Here is a 16,551-nt window from a genome sequence, read left to right as displayed (position 1 = left end):
CAAATCATTCTGTATCTTCTCCAAGGAAGCTGTTAGGCTGATTCCGGACCCCTTTGTTAGACGCTTCAGTTTTTCACCAGTCTCAGGATGTTTTCCTCCCACCGTTCTGCCCCCATCCAGTGCAGGAGAGGGAGAGGTTGTGGCACAACCTAGATGTCCGTCGATGTCTAAAGAAATATATTAAGCGCACAGCATCGCTTCGGACCACGGACAAGATGTTTGTCTCTTTTCACCCTAGGTCCTTGGGTTCCCCTGTAACGTCGTCCACAATTGCCCGCTGGATCCGGGCATGCATCGTATTAGCGTACGAAGTACAGCATGTCAGACCACCATCAAACATCTCGGCACACTCAACAAGAGCTGCAGCCACCACAGCTGCATTCTCATCTAATGCGCCAGCTCAGGACATCTGTAGGGCCGCCACCTGGTCCACGCCCTCCACATTCACCAGGCATTATAAAATCAAGACCCATGCTACCATTCAGGCCGCGTTCGGCAGGAGGGTGCCTCAGCGGGTTCTCCCTCAGGAGTAGGCCGGAGCGCTCCCGCCCTGTTTGGCCAAGCTGTGGTATGTCCCAAAGGTGTCCCTGGCAACAACAACTGAGAAAGGAGCATTGGTTTCACTTACCGTGAAGGCTTCTTCTGGTTGGTGTTGCCAGGGACACCTCGACCCACCCAGTTTGCCGCTCCTTGCCTCATCCTGATAGAGGTGTTTATCCTCTGGCTACCTAAGGCTAAGCAATAGCTCTTCTGAACCAGTTATCGTTACTGCTCCCAGGCTAATACTCGTTAGACCTTCCGAGCACTTAGTTCAGGGTTCTTGTTATAGTATCTGTTTTTTCCATGGTTCTCACTTTTCCTGTTACCTCCTATGGTGTGTATATGTATCTCGGACGAAAGAACTGGGCGGGGTTATCTACCTAGCCCCAAGGAGGCGTAGCCAATTTCTATTGGCAAATCAAATCTGTCCTGCCTAGGAGCTAGTGGGAAAGGATAACCCAGAGGTGTCCCTGGCAACACCAACCAGAAGAAGGCTTCACGGTAAGTGAAACCAATGCTCCGTTCTCAGGTTCAAGTATGCCGGAAGGCTTTACCACTATGCTGCCCTTCCATTTTGGACTATCATCAGCCTCTCGGGTCTTTACAAGTCATATGAGGAGTGGCCACATTCCCAATGGGTGCATATGACAGCAGCATGAGGAGCAGAACAATATGGCCCCACAGCAGATGGCAGGCATGGACTGTAACGCCTGGCCCCCCAGAAAACGTTGCTCCTCTGGCTTCTCTGGTTTCTGCAGAAAAGAAAGCCGGGTGCTCTTCCTGAAGAACAACACTCCGTTGCCTGTAGCCTGGAGGGTCAGTGGGCTGGAGAACATCGGCGAGGACTTTACCATGTCCGACGATACAGGGGTGATCGAGCCTTTCTCCGAGTACTGCCTGCAGGTGAATTTCAAGGCCACCAAGGCTCTCAACATGAAGAAGGCCATTCGCCTGGAGGTGAGCGCTCCGTCCACAGGAGGGCCAGGCTGGCTGGCTGCTCCTTCCTGCCACCCCTTTGTAGGGCTCTTTGGGCAGCTTCCCCCAAGACACGGAACCCACCACTTGAAAAGACACCTGGCAGCGTTATGCAGTCTGTGGTGGCAAAGCCTTGCTTCCATGGGAGAGGGAGAAAGGCCATACCATGTTAGTGGGTGCTGCTCCTGGTGGGCTTTAGATATGCCATGGCAGAAGTCAGGTGCAGGTCAGCTTTCTGAAGGGCTGAACCTGCGAATATCCCACGTGGCCTGATGTGGGACTCTGCTCACCTGACTCTGCTCAGCCAATCCCCAGAAGGAGCAAGTGACATGATCTCCCAGGCATGGCTCCATTCATTAGGAACAGGCTAGTGATGGGCAAACTCCATTCATTGGGTACTGAGAATTATTACTAGTATGCTCATAACTAGCTTTTCTACAGATAAGGTTCTTAAAGTGGTTTACATTGAAAAAGAAAATCCTCTTTGATACTCAGAGGATCCCAACACTTTTCATCAGTTGTTGTTGAAGTTTCCTTGCTCCCGTTTCAGGTTTCAGATTCAGAAAACATCCTGGGGATTGTCCAGATTGAAAATATACAAATAATTGCGGAGGCCTACGATGTTGCCCTGGACATCAGCTTCCCCAAAGGTGGGTTGGGTGCCTCCAAACTGAGAACACTTTCATTGATCACTTGTGAGGAAGACCTCACACAAGGAGGGTGGACACACACAAGGAACGGGCCAGACCAGCTGGCCGTTTTATCCCCACTGAGACAAGATAAGCACATGTCATCTTGCAACAAATGACCTGGCAGCATCCAGAGCTATTTCTCACTATGTGATTCTCCTTATATACTCTAACTCCCACCTCCCCATTTTCCCAAACCATCCAATCCACACAACTTAAGGTCCCTCCGTTTTTCAAAACCAACCCAATAAAATCACACCTCGACTTCCCTCCAAAGCCAAACTGTAGAATAGGAGCCGTGAACCTTTGAACCCTGCACAGTTTCTTCACACAGTGAATAAGCAAGGCAATTATAACACAACACCTTGTATGCAAGGCCTCATTCTTCCACAGCTTGCCTATGCCTTTGCTCCCTCTGTCCTTCCACCACTCTCTTGTCCAAACAAACGTGTCCCCTTTTGCTTTCCAAGATGGAAAGGGAGGGCAGGAAAAGCAAAGGGGCCCCCTGTCCGTGGCAGAGAAGCTGCAGGGGGAGGGTTGGTGAGCGTCTGGGCAGGCGGCGGTGCCCTTGTGGCGCATGCCATGATGGGCCATGTCCCAAGAGCCCTTGCAGCGCCACAGGCAGCCCTCCAGGGACACACGGGGCTGCCCCATTAGCACCCTGCCCTACGAGGGTTGCTGCCCTCCAGCAGCTGCCTGGGGGTGGCTGAGGTTGAAATCCGGAGCACTGATGATGATGACGACCCACTTTTCACTCTGTGTCTGGTCACTGCAGGCACAAATGGCGGCTTGGAGTTTGGGTCTGTCAAAGTCCTGGATGAAGCGAAGCAGGTCCTGTCTCTGAAGAACAAAGGCAAATACGAGATTGGCTACAGGTGAAGCATCTCCCGTTGACTCCCAGGATGTGCTCATTCCAGCCCTTGGTGCTTAGGCACCCGAAGGTGGTGCCCTCAAGCTGCTGCAGCCGAGTCTTTCGCCGGGGGCCTTCTCCTGCTGCCTTTTCCCGTTGAGGGAAGCACAATATGCATCTGTTGCTGCAGCTTGCGGGGTTTACTCCCAACATCGGAAGATGAAAAAATGGGCAAGAGACGGGAGGGAGGGAAATGAGCAGCCCTTGGGGAAAGGGGACCTTGGAAGTCAGAAGACCATTTTCATTTGATCCTCTCCTTTTAACTCCACTGACAACGTCCATCAAAAATGACGGGCCACTGGGTGCTGGGGCCACGGTCGATGTGGCGGCATGGCAGGACTAGTTGGGCGGGCACTCCCAACAACATCTTTTTCTTTTCTTGAAAAATAGAACCCACCACAGGGTGTGTGTGTGTGTGTGTGTGTGTGTGTGTGTGTGTGTACTTTGGATCAGGGCTGCCACTCCGGTGGAGCAGAGACCGGCTGCTTTGCTGACCCCCCTTCGCCCCCTTCCTTCGCCAGCCTTTTGGGGCGGGGGGGGGCTGTGCCTTCAGGCTAGTCCGCTTGCCTTCCTTAGCACCCCATCGCCAGCTCCTGAGGCGTCTCCCTTTTGTTCTCCTGCCTGTCCAGCTTTGTTGTGGAGTCCTCAGACCCCGGGATGGCCAACCTGAGCCCCCTCTTCTCCATCCAGCCTCAGAAGGGGAATTTGGGTCCCAACGACCGGCCCGCTCAGGTCCAGGTCACTTTTCGCTCCAGGAAGGAAGTGAAAGTTGACGACAAGCCTATTCTGCAGTGCCACGTGAGACAGCCCGCAGGAGCTGGGGAGGGGAGCGCTTTGGGGTGCCTTGAATCTGTGCAGTGGGCGTGGGGTGCCATCCATGGGGACCTGGGTGGCCTCAGTGCCATCGGAGCCTGGTGGCTCTCCTTGCTCTGGCTGGGTGGAGGCTCCGGAAGTGGCCGCCTCAAGGTGGGGCAGGGGGAGGAGAGGGGACCCCTTCTGGCCCAAGGGCCACGTGACCTGACTTATTAAGGAAGACCTTAGGGGTGACCGCTGCCCATGCTTAAAATAATGCCTGTTATGCCTGCCAAGACTTGATGGAAGGAAGAGTCCTGCTCTGGGGGCCTGACTCCTCCAAGCCCTGCCCCCCATAACCACACCCCCCCACCCCCACCACTGGGGGAAGTAAATGTCCACCTCATCGCTGGGCATTTCTGCACTCTCCACTTCTTGCTCCGCGGAGGTCTTGTTCGTCGCATGCATGTGACGAGGAGGTTGAATCCAGATGAGCTGGCCGCTGGTTGCCATTCCACAGAGCCGGGTGGTTGGCGGGCTCGCCCTTCATGATGGCACCAGCTCTGAGCCTGGATTCTGTTCTTTGCTGATCTCGGCTGCTGGCGATCCCAAGCAGGCGCCTCACTCCACGGCTCCTCTCCGTCTGCTCCTTCAGCCCAATGTGGGGAGGGCAGACATTTTTAAGAAAAAAGGAAAAAGGGGCGGGGGGCGGGGGTGGGGGGATCCAACAGGAGAGCTGGTCTTGTGGCAGTGAGCATTAATTGTCCCCTTTGCTAAGTAAGGTCTTAGCATTTCGTTTGCATTTGGATGGGAGACTATATGCAAAGAGCTATAAGACCGTCCCCTTTGGGGATGAGGCCGTAGCTCAGTGGTGGAGCCTCTGCTTGGCATGCAGAAGGTCCCAGGTTCAATCCCAGCTGGCAGCATCTCCAGGTAGGGCTGGGAGAGACCCCTGCCTGAAAGCTTGGAGAGTTGCTGCCAGTCAGGGTAGGCATCCTGAGCTGGATGGACCCAGGGTCTGACTTGGTAGAAGTTGGTTTCTTTGGTCCCTGCCTTCCCGTGCCAGGTCTCCTTCCTGCATCACAGGTGACTTGGCCCTCAGTTGTCAAAGCAGAGGTCACCAGGTCAGCAGCAGGGCCAGGATCAGAGGTGGGAACCTCCCCCCCCCGCCCCCCGTTCTTTCTCCAGGCTTTCACGCACCTCTAGCTAGGATTCCGGTGGGGACTACTGGGCCTCCTGGCAAATGGCAGGGCTTCTGCCACGGAGGCAGCCTGCCCAGCCCGCCTGCCAGCCTCCCCTCTTGTCCTCCCTCTAGGTCATCGAGCCCAACATCTGCGAAGGAGGGGAGACCATTGCCACCATCCCCATCCGGCTGTCTGTGCAGTCCATGTTCGCCAAGTACAGCATCACCCCTCCGGCGCTCATCAGCTTTGGGCCTGTGGTGTACGGGTCGCGGAAGACCTCCAGCTTCACCATTGAGAACAAAGGGCCGCTGGAGTTCAAGTACGGCATGTTCAAGCTGTTCCGAGACACCGCCATCCCCGCCCGGAAAGTGTAAGAGCCGCCGTCCAGAGTCTCCCGAGAGCAGGGCTGGGTGTCGCTGGAGCAGCCAGGCTCTGCCCTCAGCCACGGCACGCCAGAGCTGCGATGGGGCCCCGCCGGATGTGGCACTCCAACCGTGGCTGAGGACGGAGCCTGGCTGCACAATGGGAAGAAAGCCCCTCCGCGCGCATGGAGGGAGAAGGGCACGTCGGGATCCTGGCTCTGCGCATGGGCCACTGGCAGGAGCCTCTGAGTGCCATTGCGGAGGTGGAATTGGAAACAAGCAGGCGTGCAGGGATAACGTGGCAAGACTACAGACAACATCTTGCGGTGCTGGGCTTTGTTTCAGCTGGCCGGGGGGGGGGGCACGCCTGCCTGTTGTGCTCTGCTGGGCCTGGAGCAAAGTGTGAGGATGGCCCCCATGTCCTGGAAAGGGGGGGGCACCTGTTAGAGGTTGTTGATTTTTACCCACAATAGGTAAAACAGCAGAGCACTAAGGAATGAGCACACACTCCAGTTACAGAGTAGGTCGCAGAGGATGGTTTGGATATTGCAGCTATTTAGAGAAAACACATGGAGATCCTTGTAGGACTAAACACTAAACATTTATTGGTTAAATACACTTAGACAGGAAAGACCTATCTGTAATCTAAAGGACTACATAGTGGATAGGTAAGGAGAGAGACAGAGAGAGAGATGTTTCCATCTGCTCTCTAGGAGGAAAGGAAGGATTGTGACTCAGCACAGGAAGTGCTGCAGAGTCAGTTCAGGAGTCATAGAGTAGGGACAGAGAGGGAGACCCTGACTCACTCTCTCTACTCCCAAGGCCCCTAGTGGTCATTAGGACAGCTGGTGCAAAAGGTCGATGCACTGGAAGTTCATCTCCAACACCCCTTTTCATCGCCTTTCGCACCTGGTCACGACTCCCATCTTCTCACGAAGCATCTGGAATTTGTCTTTGGATAATGGCTTGGTTAATCCATCTGCCAGCATCTCTTTTGTGGGGCAGTCCCTCAGCTGGACCACCCCTTTTTCTTGTAAGTCCCGAACATAGTGGTACTTTATGGGAATATGCTTAGTTCGAGATTTCATCTTCTCCATTTGGGAAATCTGGATACAACTTTGGTTGTCCTCAAACATCACTGTGGGCTTTGGTTCCTCGATGCCAAAGTCCAATAGTAGTTGGTGTATCCATACTGCTTTCCTGCACGCTTCACTTGCTGAAACGTACTCCGCTTCTGTGGATGATTGCCCAACGAGTGACTGCTTGCAGCTACTCCAAGTTATGGCTCCACCTCCATACAGGAACAGGTGTCCACTTGTGGACTTGCGGTCTGTTCTGTCCTCGCCCCAGTCTGTATCCACGTATCCCACGAGTTTGGGATTGCTGTTTGCTGGAATCTCCAATACATAATGTGCAGTGCCTTTCAGGTACCTTCCCAGTCTTTTGACCGCTATCCAGTCCTTGTTTGTTCATGGCACACTCACTTTTCTGCTCAGGATTCCTACCGCTGAGGCAATGTCTGGCCTTGTCACTGTGGCTATGTACAAAAGTTTTCCAGTTGCCTTTCTGTATTGATTGTTGGCTGGTAGAGGCTGGCTGTCCTCATCTTGCTTCCAGAAATCAGCATCCATTGGCGTGCTGACTTCATTGGCACCTGTCAGTCCCAGGCATTCTAGAAGATCTTTTATCTTCTGTTTTTGGTTGAGAAGGAACGTTCCATTCTCTTCTCTTTCTATTTGGATGCCAAGGCAATATGAGATGCTTCTGAGTTCCTTCACCTCTATTTCCTTGTTCAGGTGTTGAACAATTTCATGACTGTCTTGCCTTTCCTCGTGTGCAAGAATCAAATCATCAACGTAAGTCAGAATGTAAGTCCACCTATTGTCTCTGAGTCTAGAATATAGGCAGGGGTCAGCTTTTCCTTGTGTGAACCCCTCCTTAAGTAGTAATTGATTCAGTTTCTCATTCCATGCTCTGGCTGCCTGCTTTAAGCCATAGATGCTCTTTTGCAGTTTGCACACTAGCCCCTTCTTTCCAGGTTCCTCAAAGCCTGGTGGTTGTTGCATGTACTTGTCTTCCTCGATTTCCCCATGTAGGAAGGCAGTCTTTCTATCCAAGTGTTCAGCTTGCATCCCTTTGGCTGCTGCCACGCTGAGCAATGTTCTAATTGATGTGTGTTTCACGATTGGTGCAAAAGTCTCATCATAGTCCTGACCATAGATTTGGGAGTATCCTTTGGCTACTAATCTGGCTTTGTAGCGCTGTACATCCCCTTCTGCATCCTGCTTGACTCTGAAGACCCATTTGCATCCCACAGTCTTTCTTCCAGCGGGGAGTTCCACAAGTCTCCAAGTCTCGTTTTTGTGCAAGGAATCAATTTCTTCCGTTGCTGCTTTTCTCCACTTCTCAGCTTCATCAGCTGGCAACCTTTCTATATCTTGCCATGTGGTGGGTTCTTGCATCTCTCCTCCTTTAGCCATGGGTGAGAGTCTGTTAGGTGGAACCCCTTTGTTATGCCTCTGTGAGTGCCTCAGTTTGGGTTCTGGTTGTCCAGCCCCTTCTGAATCTGGCACTGATTTCTCGGTTAGTTCCCTCATTTGGGAGTCAGTTTCAAAGTTCAGGCTTTGGTGGCCCAATTTTCTGTGCCATGAGAAATCACAATTTTTGTGTTGGCAACTACTTGCCACGTTTGCTTGTGCAGCAACACAGTCTACTTCAAAAAGTCCATCATCCCGCAAGTGGGCAGTCATGATTAACTCATCACCTTTAGAGATGTAGCATGCTTCATTTTCAAAAATTGCTTTACACCTCTTCTTGAGTCCATGCCCAATTGAAATCAAGTTGACTTGCATCTCTGGCACGAAAAGTGCATCAGTTATCTTAACCTCATAAGCTTCAGCAGCAGAGCCACAAAGTATCTTTGCTGTCCCCTTGCCAGCCACGCTTAGCTTTCTTGAATCTGCTAAGGTCACAACAGATTTGTGGTTTTTATCCAGGATGAAAGTGTGACCCTTTGTTGGCTCTTTTAAGGTAATGTAGCTTTTGGCATTGCTCTCCCTTTCAGATAAGCCACCTTGTCAGTGCTTCTCCTCCTCCCCTCTTTGTTTGTCGCCATGACTCATCCCTGTGTTTACTTCATTGCCATGATGACCAGGTCTGTGCCCTCTGAGTTTCTGCTCTTTGAATTATATGCTGATGAGTCACTGAGGCTACTTCACTTGCTAATGCTGGAATCACTTTGCCTGCTGAAATGTGCCAGAGGGCCATCGCTTTCAAATTTCTCCTGCTGCAACTTTATATTAAAATTTCTCAGACTGGACACGACAGAATCAACCTTCAGTTCACAGTGAGACAGTTCAAGAGTGACAATTAGGGGTTCAAAACTTTTAGGCAGGGATTGTAGGATTGCCCCACTTCGAATAATTTCATTCAATTCACATTGGTTACTCTTCAAAAGCCTGTTAATTTCTAAGATATTTGCTATGTGGGCTTCAAAGTCTCCCCCTTTCCCCCTTCCTGCATTTGCTTTCACATAGCCTTTTATACAGGAGAAAAGCTGCGTTTGCAGAGACTTGGCCACCTTGCTTTTTCAGTCTATCCCACGCTTCTGAGGCTAAATCAGTATCCCACACATAGATCAATAAATCATCCCTCGTACTCAAAATTAAAAGGCCATACTCGTGTTGGTTTTTCTTTTCCCAAGAGGCTTGAACAGCTTCATCTTGGGCTGGCCGTCCCTCCGTGAGCACTTCAAAGATTCCTTTTGTCATGAAGATCGCTTTCATCTTGAGGGCCCAGGTTTTGTAGTTATTGCCATCCAGTTTGGGAAAAGAAGGAGCCATTCCTGAGTAGGCTGTAGTCACAGGATCCATGCTGCAGTTCCTAACTAACTCAGCTGTACTTTCAAAATGAAAAATGAAATAAACTCTGCTTGTGCCTAGAAGCCTGTTGCTCCTGCTGGGCCCATAACCCTGTTAGAGGTTGTTGATTTTTACCCACAATAGGTAAAACAGCAGAGCACTAAGGAATGAGCACACACTCCAGTTACAGAGTAGGTAGCAGAGGATAGTTTGGATATTGCAGCTATTTAGAGAAAACACATGGAGATCCTTGCGTGACTAAACACTAAACATTTATTGGTTAAATACACTTAGACAGGAAAGACCTATCTCTAATCTAAAGGACTACATAGTGGATAGGTAAGGAGAGAGAGAGAGAGAGAGAGAGAGAGATGTTTCCATCTGCTCTCTAGGAGGAAAGGAAGGATTGTGACTCAGCACAGGAAGTGCTGCAGAGTCAGTTCAGGGGTCATAGAGTAGGGACAGAGAAGGAGACCCTGACTCACTCTCTCTACTCCCAGTGCCCCTAGTGGTCATTAGGACAGCTGGTGCAAAAGGTCGATGCACTGGAAGTTCATCTCCAACACCACCAGCCTCCTTCCAGTGGCATCGCCCCGTTGGGGCACAAAGCCTGTGGGCTGCTTTAAAAACTGAACTGATGAGCAGGCCAGTGCAGGCAGACAGACACACACACTTCTCAGGCACTGACCCCGGCAATGGGGTGGAGGTTGGCCGGGTGCCTGCTAAGACTGATGGGACTCCTCTGAGTCCTTGCATCATGGAGCAAATGCTGCCTGGGGTTCTTCTGGCTCTCCTGGTGTGGGAGTCCCTGTGGGCCCCACCCTGTCTCATCCCTGGAGCGGTCTGCCTTGCCCCCCAGCTGGGGGTGTCCTGGGTCCAGGGTCCAGACCCCGCCCTGCCCACACTGCTTCATCTCCAGCAGAGGTGACTGGCCCCGTGCCAGGCAAGGACCTGCAATCCTTGCAGTGTTGCCCGTGGGGTCATGGGCTTGGGAGACTTTGAGGAATGGCTGATCACAGCCCGGCACCAGTGAGGTGTGCAGAATCCATGCGGGGTGCATCTCAGCCCCTCCTCTTCTCGACAGTGGCACTGTCAGACCTTGGGGCAGTTGGGGTCTCCACAGCCCTTTGATTCCTGGCTGGATTCGCTTCCTCTGACAGAACCTCAACTCTCAAGAAGTCCCATTCGCGGGAGACAGACCTCACCCGGCAGAACGTCTCACTCGGCCGACAAAGCAAGCGGGCAGAATCTCTCCAGAGGGAAGTGAATCTCGTCTCGCAGGTGGGCGGCTGCCTGGGCTCCTCTCCCCGCTGCCCCGTGGTGGGCTCTAGCTCTGGCGCCCGAATCTCTTCCCTTCTCTTGCCTGGGCGGTGGCGCAGCGCCCTTTCCACGCTCACTTGGCCTGGGCGCTGTCTGTCTGTTCAGGCCTGCTAGACAGAGGTCTGGGAGGGGATGCAGGAGACACGATGCATCTTTTAAGGCAAACAGGGGAGATCTTCCTCTGGCTGGTCCCGTCCAAACATGCACACGTGAAGCGCTTCTCTGTGACCCAGGCACACGCACACACACACGCCTATGCAAACGTCTGCTGCCATGCAGCCTTATGCGGCTTCTTCCACACTCTCTCTCCCACATCCCTGCGCCCGTGTCGTGCTCCCGAAGGGAATCCAGAAGAAGAGGGGCACCGCTTCCCGCTGCCCCTTGCCTCCCTGGGAAGCTCCTCTGCAGATGCTCTGCCTGCCCCCCCCCCCGCAATCTCCCTTCTCCTCCTCTTGATGCTGCACAGCCAATCCTCCTGTCACGAAATGAGACTGTTGGCTCTGTAATAAGCTGTGCTTTCTCCTTGAGCTGCACTCCTTATGTTTTGGGTATGGCTTTTCCCTAAATAAAAATGTACCCTTAGCCTGTCCCCTGACTGATTCAGCCAGAGGCGGGGGACACATGAAAAACAGGTTGTGGGCACATTAGTCGACTCTGGGGTGGGGAGGTGGGGGATTTGGGGCCACTATTGAATAGGGCTGCCATACCCTCTGGAATTTAGGGTAGCCCCCGGATTTTGACTCCTCAACCCAGCTGCTAAATTCTACCAGAATTTACACGGATTTCAAGTGCTCTGCCCAGATTTTACTCTGGAGGGCAGCGAAGGCGGCGAAAGTATACAAATCTGACAAATAAATAAAATGCAAATCAGTTGCTCTAGTTCCCTCCAATGAATAATATGCAAATTAGGCCACCCGAATTTGGGAAGCTTGCATATGGCAACCCTCAAGTTGAAGGGCAGAAGGCTCTGATCCGGCCCACTGGCTTGCATGTGCTCGGTGCTGCACACGGCACATGGTCCTCTGAGGAGGAGGGCACTGCCCCTGCGGAAGGTGTGTGCCCTGCCAGGATGCCTTCCCAGGAAGGAGCAGCTGCTGGTGGCTGAGGCTGCTGCTAGCTAGAGCAAGCCAAATGCCTGGCTGGGGGCAGCATTTCCCTCCCTCCCTGAAGGCCACCTCCTGTTGGACTCTCTCTGCAGACCCGGTTCTCCCTCGGCATGTTCAGCGTCTACCCTGGATTTGGCTCCATTGCCCCAGGAGGCCATCAGACCATCACTGTGGATTGCTTTGCAGACCCCGTCGGGAAGTGTGAGGAATACCTGAACATTGAGATCACCGACAGAGACCCCGAAGACAACCCCAGTGGCATTACCTACACTCTGTTTGCAGAAGCCTGCCTCCCAGGTAGGCAGGAGCCCCTGAATGGGGGCAGCTGGAGGGTGGGGCCCCAAGCCCTTCCCTCTGGCCTGTTGCCCACCCAGACTGCGGGATTTCATTTCTCCTGGCAAACACCTTCTAATGTTGTTCAAGTGTCTCATCCTCCCTCTCCTGAAGGCCTGTTTCAAGGGACCATTCAGAATATATCTTCTACAAGATACAAATAGGGATTAAACAAACTGGCTCTTGTGGAGAAGAACTGCCCCGTTCCCCTTCTCTGGGGGATCCATCGCAGGGCCTGAAAGGCAGATCTTAGTAGCCAGAAACAGGCAACTCATCAATTAGGCTGCCCTGATTGCAGCCATCTTGGGCTTTCAAGACCACCAGCCCCTGGAATTGGGGCTGGGAATGGACCAGGAGCCAGGGGGGCTCTTCCAAGGTGAGGCAAAATGTGGCCAGCACAGGGACAGAGGAAGCTGCCTGCTACCAAGTCAATCAGTCAATCACTTTATTTGTTTAGCTGTAGCCTTAACAAAACTTGTTCAAAAACTGGATAGTTAAAACATAACAAGTCAGAGGGCAGTCAAAAATGTAAAGGTGTACAGTACTCGGAACAATTCTGTACAGGGTTATATCAGCTTCTCACATACCTAGATGGCAGCAACTAAAAAACTGGCTACTTTTCTTGTAACACAGGGCCCGCTCTTGGCTAATAAAAAGTGTACATAAAACCCCAAAGGCCTCCCAGGATAAGCCATAAGCCATGGCCAAATAAATGAGTCATGTCGCCCACTGTAGAAGTTGCAACACAATACATCTTACACCAAGTCCAACCCTTGAGCCCTCTAACTCAGGCTGGTCTTCTCTGACTGGCAGTGGCTTCTCCAGGTCTCTCCCAACCCTGACTGGAGATGCCTTCTGCATGCAAAGCGGGTGCTCTTCCACTGAGCTATGGCCCCTTTCTCGGCAATCAGTCCCAGTTAGTCATCTAGTTGGCATATTTCGCACTAACTTCAGTTTCCAAACCATCTTCAAGGGCAACTCCACATATAACATATTGCAGTAGTCAGTCCTGGAGGTGACCAGAGCATGCATAAGGGTTGCCAGGGTCTCTCTCTCGGGAGGGGTTGTAGGGGTGCACAGCCAGCTGAAGCTGCAGCAAGGTGCTTCATGCCACTTGGGCCTCCATAGGTATGGCTGAATCTAACAGCATCTCTGGACTGGTCCCTGCCCTTTGGGAGTGGGGCGAATCCTGTCCAGAAAAGTGTCTTCTGGTGCAGGTGAGCCACCTCTAGCAATAACGGCTCCTGACCAGGATTGCGCTTCAGTGCTCTGCAGATCCCAGACACCAGTTTAGCCTTTCCACAGCGACATGAATCTGATGGTAACTGAGAACAGAGGGTGAGGAGAGCATGTGATCTCTCTGTGGCCGCTGCTGTCTTTACATAGGGACAGAAGAAGCTGCCATATACTGAGACAGACCCTTGGTCCATCTAGCTCAACATTGTCTACCCAGACTGGTAACGGCTTCTCCAAGGTGACAGGCAGGAGGAGTCTCTCTCAGCCCTCTCTTGGAGATGCTGCCAGGGAGGGAACTTGGAACCTTCTGCTCTTTCCAGAGCAGCTCCTGCTTAGCTAAGGGGGACCAGTCATGCTTGCTACCACAAGACCAGGTCTCGTTTCCCCCAGGTTTTGTGACTGATGACGTGGGGACTATTTTTGAGGAGCATCGGATCTGCAGCAGCAGCAGCCTCAGCCAGGTGCTCAGGACTGTAGGGTGCAAGACAGTGTTTGTGACTGACGAGAACAAATTTATCTTCAACAATGTCCTGGTTGGGCATCAGTTGGCAGCCCGGTTCAAGATCTGCAATCTGGGTCGAATTCCCTGTGATGTCTTTTTTGCCGTCAAGCCGATCTCCACTAAGGTAAGAAGTGGCTATGAAGCTGGCTTTCTGTTGGTGAGCAGAGGCTGGTTTCATTCAGCCCAGTAAAGCACCAGGTCTGGTGGTGGCAGATGATGATAGTAGTAAGCTAGGGAAAGAGAAGCTACTTACTGATTTAGCCGAAAAGTGCAGACAGGAACCAACTCGACTCGGGCAACTCGATTGCTTAGGCAGTTGTTATAAATGAATAATAGACCTCTACAGAATATTATTTTAAGGAATTATAGACAACAGAAAACCCCAAAGCAGCATAGATTGATAACCCATTTGTTAGTTTAGCTAAAGTTACATACTGTTCTCCCCAGAGCATTTTCCAGATTACACACACTGCAATGGGTTCACAACGTTTCCGTTAAGTGCCCCTCCATATTGCCCGTGTTTTGACATTTTAGTTGTTGCATTGTCACCAGGGTGCCGTCCATATTTCCGATGCCTTATTTTGGCTTTTATTGATGCATGATGGCCCTATAATGTGGCAATAGCGTTGCAGGAAAGTAGCTGTATTTTTCCGTTGTAGGGAAGCTTGCCCCATTATTTATGTGTTGCAGCATGTTGCAGTGTGGTCAGTTATTATTATGATTTTTTGTTGACTTCCCATGGTGGGTTGTGGGGAGGGGGCCCTACTTACGGTGGGAAGGGACAAGAGGCTCCATTCCCCCCCTTTCCTTGACAAAAGCGCGTCACCCACCAAAAGGGACTCCGCTGGCTGGCTTCCAATAAGATTGCATTTAACTCCGGGGTTCCTGTGGTGTTCCCTTTTAATTTCCTTTTAATTTGTGTCCAAGGGGCTGCAGGACCTGGCCGGCCGCTCACTGGAGCAGCCACTAAATGAACTGTTTTAAACTTTTCCTCCTGAGTTCTTGCGCTAGGGTGGAAGGGTGCAATCCACAAGGGTGCATGGGTGCAATTTGTTTCTCATCTGCTTTTGGCTTTTGATTTTGAACACATTTGCTTATATTTTTTAATAAGACTATTTTTTGGGTGCACATTCATGCTGAGGATTTGCTGGCTCATTCGGCAGATCGAGGATCTGTTGACATGCAAAGCTGATTTTTTTCTCTTTAAATATATATTCCCGCTCCATTTCATTCTGATGCTTCTGCCTGCGCAAAGGAGAAATTTTTTGCACAAAGGCACAAAGATTTATTTATTTATTTAAGGTCATCGTGTTAGTGGTTCCCCACCTCCTCCATGATCCTATTGGCCAGAAATGGAGGAGGGGTGGGTGGGGAGTGAATGCTATCCCAGGGGGGATATGGACACCCCCTGCCTGGGAAATCTGCTGCAGTGACGGGCAATACGGACGGGCAAAACCCTGTCACGTTGCATAGAAAAGCACCTGAGAACTGCTGTGTTTGTGGTTTCAAACTGTTGGAGATGGACTTCTAGTGCATCGGCCTTTTGCACCAACTATCCTAATGACCACTAGAGGCACTGGGAGTAGAGGTAGAGATAGTGAGTGAGGGTCTCCCTGACTGTTCTACCTGTCTCTACTCTGTGACCCCTGATCTGACTCTTCCGCACTTCCTGTGCTGAGTCACAATCCTCCCTTTCCTCCTAGAGAGCAGATGGAAACCTCTCTCTCTCTCTCCTGATGAGGTTTAGGGCTTCCCTATCCTAGTGTATTTAACCAATACATATTTAGCGTTTAGTTCTGCAAGAATCTCCATGTGTTTTCTCTAAATGGCTGCCACAACGCAACCATCCTCTGCGACCTACTGTGTAACTGGAGTGTGTGCTCATTCCTTAGTGCTCTGCTGTTTTACCTATTGAGGGTAAAAACTGACAACCTCTCTAACACAAACCGCTGCCTCATTACGTTACACTTTGCAGCACTTCAAGCATTGCAAATCTTGTAGTTAGGAAAATGGCCAGGAAGATCAGTGCTGTAAAGAGGGGTGCATTCATTGTCCTCGTGCACTTTCTAATCATGCTTCTGTCTGTGTTCCTTTGTCATTCCGTTCTCTGGCATTGGCCAGGTGGCTGTGTCTGTGATGGTCCATCTGCCCCCTTCAGACTGGCTGATGTCCAAGTTAGGGAAGATTCTGTCAGCTTTCATGTCCTGTCCCTGGGTGCTGGGGGGGGTCAGGGGGGGACCTTCCTGCCCCTCCTTGGAGCAGTCCTTAACAGGCCTCTGCCTCTGTGGATGTTTCCTCAGTCCACCCTCCGCCTGGCGGACATCTTCGAGATCCACCCTGTGCGGATGTGCATCTCCAGCCGCTCCCACGCCTTTGTGACGCTGACCTTCTCGCCGCAGACCATGCAGAACTATCAGTGCCTTTTTGAGGCTTCCATTGATGCACCTCCCAGGTGACTAATTCATCGGAAGGGTGCTCTTCTGAGCGGGACCTTTCCCCGTACATCCGAGAGCAGCAGCAGTGTTGTCTCTTGCCTCTCGCTTTCAGTGTGGCTGCCAAATCACGGAGCTTGTCATTCGAGGTCTCTGGAGATGGCAACCTCCCACGCATCACCGTGGCCCGCCCCGTGCTCCGCAACAAGAAGGGACACCCGCTTCTCCTCTTCAGGAGGCTCCTGCTGGGCCATTCCGAGAAGCTCCCGCTTGTCCTGCAGAACAGTGGCAACATCCCGGTCCAGGTAGC

General features: G+C 51.9%; 1 protein-coding gene across 5 annotated transcripts in view; it reads left to right on the top strand.

Moving 5' to 3' along the window:
• Positions 1-16,551, top strand: part of HYDIN (HYDIN axonemal central pair apparatus protein) — a 156,822-nt gene that overhangs the window by 110,086 nt on the left and 30,185 nt on the right. For 4 of the 5 annotated variants that reach the window (XM_053271217.1, XM_053271215.1, XM_053271216.1 and 1 more), the window contains 10 exons: positions 1,299-1,497; positions 2,066-2,165; positions 2,980-3,079; positions 3,744-3,912; positions 5,222-5,460; positions 10,473-10,593; positions 11,831-12,035; positions 13,698-13,933; positions 16,110-16,261; positions 16,357-16,546. In XM_053271217.1, the coding sequence (XP_053127192.1) occupies positions 1,299-1,497; positions 2,066-2,165; positions 2,980-3,079; positions 3,744-3,912; positions 5,222-5,460; positions 10,473-10,593; positions 11,831-12,035; positions 13,698-13,933; positions 16,110-16,261; positions 16,357-16,546 (1,711 nt within the window). Of the gene's footprint in view, positions 1-1,298; positions 1,498-2,065; positions 2,166-2,979; positions 3,080-3,743; positions 3,913-5,221; positions 5,461-10,472; positions 10,594-11,830; positions 12,036-13,697; positions 13,934-16,109; positions 16,262-16,356; positions 16,547-16,551 lie in introns of those variants that run through there. The other variant, XR_008311281.1, reaches the window with a different exon arrangement.

The sequence above is a fragment of the Hemicordylus capensis genome, chromosome 9, assembly GCF_027244095.1.
Source record: "Hemicordylus capensis ecotype Gifberg chromosome 9, rHemCap1.1.pri, whole genome shotgun sequence".
Classification (NCBI taxonomy): domain Eukaryota; kingdom Metazoa; phylum Chordata; class Lepidosauria; order Squamata; family Cordylidae; genus Hemicordylus; species Hemicordylus capensis.
This window is presented reverse-complemented; position numbering and strand designations above follow the sequence as displayed.